Source organism: Eutrigla gurnardus (genome assembly GCF_963514095.1).
Source record: "Eutrigla gurnardus genome assembly, chromosome: 12".
Classification (NCBI taxonomy): Eukaryota; Metazoa; Chordata; class Actinopteri; order Perciformes; family Triglidae; genus Eutrigla; species Eutrigla gurnardus.
In genome coordinates, this window is record NC_139926.1 from 21,870,007 (window position 1) to 21,879,214 (window position 9,208).

General features: G+C 43.4%; 1 protein-coding gene across 1 annotated transcript; it reads right to left on the reverse strand.

Moving 5' to 3' along the window:
- Positions 1-5,057: 5,057 nt before the first annotated feature.
- Positions 5,058-9,054, reverse strand: mstnb (myostatin b). The gene is made up of 3 exons (XM_084022655.1): positions 8,159-9,054; positions 7,443-7,813; positions 5,058-6,703 (listed from the first exon to the last, which is right to left on the reverse strand). The coding sequence occupies exons 1-3, from the start codon at positions 8,544-8,546 to the stop codon at positions 6,323-6,325; spliced, it is 1,140 nt and encodes a 379-aa protein (XP_083878781.1). The 5' UTR covers positions 8,547-9,054; the 3' UTR covers positions 5,058-6,322.
- Positions 9,055-9,208: the final 154 nt, after the last annotated feature.

The following is a 9,208-nucleotide window of genomic DNA, read 5'->3' on the forward strand; positions in this document are numbered from 1 at the left end:
GAGATACGATGCTTCTCCCACCTCGGACCTTGGATGGCTTAGGGCCACATTTTTTGCTCGTCACCTAACCCCTCCTCGCAAACAAACACTGACATTGAGGAATTTCGTAAACATATCTGGAGTGAACACCAAATTTGTCCTGTCTCCAGACTTCCAGTAGCTTTACAAAGTCATTAATCATATGATAGCTTCCCAGAGGTGGCTGTCAGTCTCGAGGTAGGAATAGTGATTCCTCATCCCTAAGTGAAAAAGCAAGCAGAGTGCAGACGGAAAGGATAAATCACTCGAGAAAGTGAAGACAGCTAGCATTCAGCAGCTGGCCATCTGGCCCTTATCGTGTCCCAGACTGGTTGATTTTATTGCTTTTCATTGCTTTCCAAAGACCCAAGAGGGAACAACCTGTCAATCCGGCTTGAGGTGATCGTCCACCGCTGGTTGGTTAAGTGATTACAACGTGCATCTCGAACATCAGGCCCTCATAAGACAAAGTGGCTTCCATGGGGCACGTTGTTTAAGTCGGACATTGAATGCTGTGAACTGTTATCTCGATCAATAACTTTTACAAGGAATAAGACAGACACTTGTTGCAACACAATTTCAGTTACTGATTGCATTGGTTAATCTCACATTAGTGGCCAAACGTCAACTAAATTGTTATTTTCTCTTAGTCGTCACATAAAACAGTGTTTTTAACAAATTACTTAACAATGAATTGCTTGAACTCTAATTCTGAACCTAAGAGATCTTCAAACTGTTTATAACCTAACAAACCAGATTAAGGAAACAATTTGGATTAAACCGGTTCTTGTTTTAATCATATATGATGGCAACTCCCACTGGAGGAACATGTTGGGTTACCTACAAACCCATAATCAACAGAATGCATCACTTAAGGATTAAAAGATGGAAAAAACATGATCGAATTGATATTGTGGTGAAATGCCTCATGTTGTCTGTTGAAGGGACCACATAGTATAGTTCTGAATTTGAATCTGAAAGCTGAAAAACTTGAATTTAATTTAAACTACAGCTCAGCAATGTACATCAAGTCATGAATATAAAATTGAAATGAATGAATTGATTAAAATAAATTGTGGAAGTGTGGAAGGGTTTGGAACATTAGGATGGAAGGATGTTTTACGTCACATAAGATGCTTCAGGGACTGTTGGGTTGGTATCATTTCTAACAAATATCAAAAACGTTTGATATCTGGAAATTGGTTTGCATTTTTCTGTGATTGGAGGGTGAACACTTCTGTTCCGGAAACCCCTTATTTTCGATAAACCGAGGGGGGGTTGTGTCATCTTGAGGGGGGGCAATGAAAGAAGTGCAGGATTGCTATACGCATCGCTTGGTTGCATTTCATCCAACCTTGCGGACACGTTCACTTCAGTCTCTACATCCGTCATCAGTCTTAAACCGTGTTGTTGTCAGGAAGGTCGTTGCCACGGAGCGATCTGTCAGCGGAAACACTTCTCCAGATGGTATGGTTCCCACATCTGTCGAAGGTTCCAGATGTTGTTGGACGCACCTGGCAAGCCCCCTCTTTCTCTCCCGACCCCGTTGTCCATGGCCCTGCACCACGGCCAGGGCAGGGCATCCCCCGTCGTCCAGATGTGGGGGAAAACCCAAGGCCTCGCTGCAGAACTAGGAGGAATAGAGATGCTGCAAAGCCAAATATCTCCACGACGGCTTCTGTAGATTATTGTAAACATTGGGCGTTTACAGGACACAAGGTACATTGTTCATTAAAATGTTTACACGTGTAGCCTTACTAAGTATGATCTGACCATATATGATGATATAATACCATGTTAACAGAAGCATACGATGGTACACAACTTAAATATTTGACTGGACTTTCAGGTTCTGGATAACCACAATAGATACGTACATTTCATTAACTTTAGACCTTTAGTTTCCTCATCTTTTCACTCAGCTAAAACAAGTTTTACTGGTCCTCGTTCTTGTTCAGCTCTACATCCATACATAGCAAGTTCCTAGAAAGGCTTCTCGTAGTCGTCTCTTGAGTAGCTGCTATCATCTGTCTGTGTCTTGACCTACGCACATTGACCTTCTCTGGAGACCTATTAGACCTTCCTAAAATAAACCGTGTCTCTTGTATTCTGCTTACTCACAGAAATGTGTAGATTAACATGCCTTCGACAGCGAGGCCAGTCGGTGTGCTCCAAACTGAGTTAGATAATACAGATTGACATGACATTTTCTACAGACATTCCCGTTCCCGAGGATGAACCGTGGTGATGAGCCCCAGACCGGTGCCACCATGGGACATTTAAAGGTTTGGATCAAATGTAGACTGCACTGAAAGTTTGTTTCTAAGGTAAACGTAGATAAGCGTATCGCAACTCTTATATATGTACATACTGTATATACTATTGGACATTTGATACAGATCTAAGTGTTTCCCAGAGGTCAGAGTTTTACTTATCCAGTTATCCAGTTTCGAAAAATTGGATTGCCATGAAATCTCATCCATATATTCACCATAGGAGGAATGTAATAACTGGTTACTTCAGACTATGATGAAATATGAGCAAACTAACACCATTCCCATCAGTCTCTGCTGTACTCGTGGCTTATTGCCGATGTTAGCATGCTAAGATGCTAAACTGAAATGGTGACCATGGTCAACAGGCATGTTAAGCATCAGCATCGCATGCTGACTTTAGCATTTAGTGCTCTGGAGTTCACAGCAGAAATCAGGCTGGTTACTCTGGATGAACACTCCCTGTTGCAACGTTTACCTTTAATACAGCTAATTATCGACAGTTTTGTGTATTCAACAAGAGGTTTCACTGTAGAGTTGCTTAAATGTGGCCAGAATACACAACGGGTTAGCAGAAACATGGGATTTGTGTTGGGACATACAATCAAGGGTGCAAAAAATTTGATTTTTGTTTCACAGTATTCAATAATCAGAACCCACTATTATATTATTATCATGAAATATTATGAAGCAGCTATATCCCACATCATTTAATGAGCGTTCATGCAGAGGAATACAGGTTCTATCCATTCAAACTCTATTAACTTTACGCAACAGGATCCCCGTCCGATAACAGGGTCTCCAGCTGCCTTGGACTTCTCCTTTAGCATCCTTCTTCCCGTTCTCTCACTCTCACTTCCTCACCTGTCAGAGGTGGAATGTCGCTGGCGGGTTCGGTCCTCCAGGGTCCCACTCATGACAGATGTAACGATGCTCAGTCAAGACGTTAACCCAGCTCCTGTTCACCAAGTAGCCTGAAACAAGCAGACAGGAGCAATCACTGCAGGACGGAGCTGAATGAAATGATGCACCTGGGCATGATAAACACTGTCGGATCAGATACTGGTGCACGCCGTTTCCAGCTGGACCTTGAGCTGAAGTGAAAAGAATAATGCTGATAGGCTCACCACATTCAACTTGTTTTATTCTAGCTCATCTTTTTAGAGCAAATTATATAGAATACACTGTCAAACCTAAAGTTGGAATACTTGCTTTTCAGACACAATCCTCTGTTTAATTAAACGCATCAGTAATCACTTTTAGGTGCCATGATTACATTTTGTGTACAGGTGAAATTAATTATTTTGCATTTGCAAATTATTCCAACTTCATGGGCGACCCTAAATATATATATATATATATATATATATATATATATATATATATATGCAATGTGAAGTCATAAAGTTGTGTAGAATGTAAACCTTGCAGCGGAAAGCTATGAAACAACAGGATTTAAGTGAGATTTATACATGGGACCTTCAGCTGAAGTGAAAAACATAATGCTCACCACATTCAACTCATTTTATTCCAGCTCTTCTTTTTTCAGCAAACTATATATAAACTGTATATATAGTCATAAAGTTGCGTCAAGTGTTAACGTTGCAGTGGAAAGCTATAAAAAACAGGGTTTAAGTGAGATTTATACACGGGACCTGGGAGCAATGATATTTTCATGCTCTTCTGCTAATTTTTAAGACACGCGTCATTAGCAATAATGTGCAAGTAAAGAGTTGGAAACTGTTGGGTATTAGACTCATAAAAAAAAAAAGTTCATGTCCATGTCAAACTGCAGATGGAGTCATCACAGCTGTAGGAACACGTGCGAGGATGGAGATACAGATTGCAAATGGGTTCCGTCCTGTGCCGTTAAATCTGCAATCATGAAAACAGCTCATATTGAGTTATATTGAATCATTCTTAGAATTACTTCTCTCCCGTTTCCAGATCGTTCCCCCCCCGCCTTCGTCACCAGCATCTAAAGATGGGTAGAAACTGAAAAACCTTCTGTGGATCCACTCTACCCGGAGTCTGCTCTCTGCTGTGGCCGATCGTCATGGCAGCTTTCCAGCTCTCAGCAGGAAAGGAAGTGGCTCTCGGGGGCCGTGCTCAATTCGCCCTCTACTGGGCGGAAGTCAAGCCTCAATGAGGCCGTCAGTCGAATAGGTCATGCTGTCAGAGCGCACCAGAGTTCACATCCTCTCATTAGACAGCAATACTTTCAACATCCCTTCCCTGGAAACAGAGAGAGAGAGAGAAAAAAAATGGGGAAATTGGGCTGAATTACGCTCACGATACAACAGGCTTATGATGATGGGATTGTGCAGGTGTAGTCAGGTAGACAGTGTGTGTGTTGTCATTACTTTTCTCCACACACACACACCGATGCATTCAGTGGCACACACACACTCTCACACGGCCTGTGTAAGCTATCGCTTTACAGCATTAGATGAAGACATAAAGATTCTCAGCTGCTGAAGTGTGAAATAGTGCTGCGGTGTTCAGGTTCAGGTTGTTGTGATACACGGAGCTCGGATATGATCCGAGTCAGCAAAACCACACCAAGTTATCGCTGTGAAGCCGACCTAGAAACATGCCCCGCTCATTCTTTTTGACAAATCGCAGAAAAAACGATGTTTCATGGTTGATTTCATATTCACTTCACGCTCAGATTTATAGAAAATGAGCATACTTGAACAAAATACTCAAAAACACAGAACTCAACAAACAAGCTTGAAACTTTATTTGTTAAAACAAGTATATAGAGTTGCTGTATTACATCTTTTATCTTGCTAGATTGTGGTTTTTCATACATTTACCAACAGGTGGTTTAGAAAGGCAACTCCTAATGGAAACAATGGCATATGTATACAATACAAATTAGCAAACATATCAAAATCAGTTTTTACAACTTTTGTAGCAACCAATTCCTTCTATTGGTGTGCCATAGTGCAAACTGTGTTGTTTGTAAGACAGAGTTTAAGCATGATTTCAACATTCACACGTTTTCGACGATCCGTTTTCTCTGTCTTAAACACATTTATTTTTTTTATTTTTTTTCCATTTGTAGGCTGCATTCACTGTGCTTTCAGTTCAAGTCCTTCCGTCCAGTCTGTGAATTTACAATCAGAATAATTCAAGTGTATCGGGCAGGTCAGGCTGTTTTTTTTGTTGGATAGTGAAGGTTATGCCTAAGCAGGAACGCTCCTCGGTCGGGGATGTTGCTGCGTGGATGTATTGGTACATGAAGACGTTTCAAGACCTAATGTGGTACTTCACCCTGGTGGAACATTTTGGTGCCAATAGGATCTCAAGGAATGACCAACCACTAGAATTAGAATTTAAAACGTGATTTTCCAAATGAATAAGTCTTTTTTTTTATTTATCAACTCTTATGAACCTATATGCGTCCTAAAAACCATGTTGTACCAGTGTGAAATATCACGAAAGAGTCTCCAGTTCTGTTTTTCCAAAAGCCCTTTCAAAAAGTCAATGAGGATTCCTGGTTTCACTCTGAAAACATAACTTGAGAAAAAAAAAAAATGATTATCACAAACACATAGCTTAGCAAATAAAGTGTAATAGCTGTTATGTTGGCTACAAGTGGAGTGGAGTGGAGTAGATGGCGTACGAGTATAATCTGTTGGCATATGTGTATAAATGGACAGCACAGAACAGAGACGAGGAAAAATGACGTTTTTTTTTGGATAACTGATCATTTCCGTCTACATTCACTCCAAGGTCCAGCATGTTTATGTGTGTGTTTTCTGAATCCATCTGACTTCAGGCCTCTATGGCTAAGATTTCACTGGATAGAATAGTAAGAGCTATGCCGGTTGTGAAAGCGCTGCCCTGCGGGAAGGTCGGGCTGTTTGTGGCCTCTACTCTGGTTCTATTGCACCGTGTTCTGCAGGAAAGCATCGGAACTGGTGGATTGGTTGTGTCAAAAAAGTCTGAAGTTGGAGGACCGGATGGAGCCAACGGCCCCCTCCGTCCTCCCCTCCCCCCTCGCCCGGGCTTTCCGTCCCAACTCAAGAGCAACCGCAGCGGTCCACCACCATGGAGGGGATCTTGCCGTAGATGATCTGCTCTTTTCGGTTAAAGTAGAGCATGTTGATGGGCGACATCTTGGTGGGAGTGCAGCAGGGGCCCGCGGTCCCTCTGGGGTTGGCCTTGTTCACCAGGTGGGTGTGTGGATACTTCTGCAAGTGCATGTACTCACACTCCCCGGAGCAATAGTTGGCCTTGTAGCGCTTTGGGGCAATAATCCAGTCCCAGCCAAAGTCTTCAAAGTCCACTGTGAGCGGATAGCGGCAGCACCGGGACTCTGGAGAGTTCTCGTCACAGTCCAGGCCCGAGTCTCTCCTGGCACGCTTGGGGCCCTCTGAGATCTTCACCTCCATGAACGGTTGCTGCAACGACATAGAGCGCGTGTGAATACATTAAAAAGTAGTTTTGGATGACAGCATTCATAATCTGGTGCCCTCGACCTTTTGCAGCTGGTTTTCAAAACATCACCCGATAATATTATGAAACTATGAGTTTTAAAGAAATTAAATCATCTGACGGTTGGTTAAACGCAGCCGTCCAGGTATTCTAATTGCCCCGGAGGCCGCGGTGCCAGCATTTGAGCCGTAACCATAAGTGTTTGTCATTGATAGCAGCGGCGTATGTGTGCAGGCAATTACTCTGATTTGCACAGTCACACAGAATGCTCGAAGGAATGTGGGGCAGGTGAACTTTTATGTAATCAGGCGGTAAGATTTGAGGTTATTGTGGACTGCTGGGCATTCGTCCAAATGCAGGTGTGTGCCTGCATGGAGTCTGTGTTGATTAACAGCTCCAACCAAAAGTCTTAAATCTTGATTCCCTTCTTCCCAGCAGTGAAATGCATGAATGTTTAACCACCTGCTGACTCTGCAAAGCCTCTCTGCACACTAAAGCCCAAAGTTAAAAACCTCAGAACAGAGAAATGATTCATACATTACCTGTTGTGCTCTATCATATTTATTAGGACACAGACTCCCAGATACAACCTAATTCTGCTATGAACAGCTATACCAGCAACACTATTCAAGTTCACTGCTAGTTTTCACTCATAGTAAGAAACCTGATCACAAGCTTCCAATGTGAAATAGAGGCTCATCTCACCAGTCCTTCCTCTCCGGGCTCCGCGGAGGTCACGGCCAAGTCATTTCCCCTCGAATCGAAGGCGTTAATCTCGATGCCCCAGTTGGTCTCCGGCTGCCGCAGCCACACCGTCAACACTTGCTTGACGTCTATACTTTGCCAAGAGCTGACCCCGGCGTTCACGTCGATCTTCAGGGAGCGGATGCGTATGTGCCTGCTCCCGTCCGTGACCGGCATCAGGCGGGAGATTTGCAGGAAGACGGTGGTCGCCTCGTCCGCCGGCCGCAGATGCACCCAGAGTTGAGCCCGGACTATGCGGTTGGCTTGGAACTTTTGAGTGAAAGAGAATAAGCAGCACTTGGGTTCCCCGTCCACTTGGACGACGGACTCGGCTGCAGAGAGACAGGGAGAGAAAGAATATTGAATGACCACGTGCTCTTGAAATTCACATAGAGAAAATAAACACCCATGACACGACATTTGAGCTCTGGAAGTTTAGAAAACCCTGCAGTCTGTGCGCGTAATGACGCGCTGTGTGCAGCACAGCCCCGTGTAGCCTACATGTTTAAACGTCGGTAATGTGGATATATAACCTGGTAAAGCTACGTGTTGTCAAAATAAAGACTATTAATAGCGTCTGCCGCGCGCTGCGTCCCGTGCGTAAAAACGCATTTTGGAGAGGTCTGCCGCGCATCATGCAAAATAAAAATAAATAAATAGGCGAAATAAATACATACGTTCAGTGGCCATCATCATTATAGTCTCCGTGATGGCGTGCTCGTCGTCCTCCTCCATAACCACATCCTTGTTGTCATCTCCCAGCACGTCGTACTGGTCGAGGAGCTGCTGCAGCGGCGGCGCTTTGGGCAGGAGCTGCTTCACTATATCTCGGCTGATGTTGGGAGCTTCTTTCATTCGCAGTTTGCTCAGAATCTGAGACTTGATGGCGTTTAATCGCATGGTTTTGATCTGCTGCCGGACCTCGCAGGTAGCGCACTGCTCCGTCTCTTCTGGGCTGCTGGCGGAGGGCTGCTGCTGCTGCTGGTGCGTCTCTTGGTCACTCAAAACGACTGGACCCAAAGCAATCAGCAAGCTAAGATACAGCACAATCTGAGACAGATGCATTGTCTCTACGGTGTGCGGTTTGGTTTTCAAAAAAGAGATCCGTCGGTGTGTGCTGGAGCGAATGCGCGGCTGGACTGGGTTTGGATTAAAGTCCCACACTGATAGGCATCATACTTTATTAGCGCACACCTTTTTATACTCCAACTTTAGCCGCTTTTGTGTCGTCAAAAACTATGATTGGCTGGACAGGCAACAATGAGTTTTAACCGACTGACATGAAGACTTTTTTTCGTTGTCAAACCATAAAGGGATGGAGACTGTGAGCATGTGCTGAACGCGTCCGCAGATGGATAAATTCACTTTTTTTTTTTTTTTTTTTTTTACGGTGATTGCGCAAAAGGGCTTCTGACTTAGCACGTGATCTCAGCACCTACGCGCCTTATGTGGCGTCCAGTTGTTTGTCTTCTTTTGAAGGAATCTCGCATTTGTATCGTTATGATTTGTCTAAATTGTTTAATTTTGTCATTTCCATATTTTGTTTAAATAATGGACGTGTTTGTAAACCTGGCTGCAACCAAATGACCCCTGCTGGGATAATAAAGTCCATTTTTATGAGCAAAAAACAACAGAATGGACAATTTACAGCATATTATTAAATATAGTAGATAATAATAGTCAGAGATCTGACTAAATAATAATGCACTTTAACATCTACTGCGTGT

Bases quoted from the DNA above. Each gene is read 5' to 3' on its own strand.
- mstnb (XM_084022655.1), bottom strand. From the start codon at position 8,546: ATGCATCTGTCTCAGATTGTGCTGTATCTTAGCTTGCTGATTGCTTTG. The intron at 7,814-8,158 runs GTATGTATTTAT...GTCTCTCTGCAG, and splicing joins AATGATGATGGCCACTGAAC to CCGAGTCCGTCGTCCAAGTG. The intron at 6,704-7,442 runs GTGAGATGAGCC...ATGTCGTTGCAG, and splicing joins AGCCCGGAGAGGAAGGACTG to CAACCGTTCATGGAGGTGAA.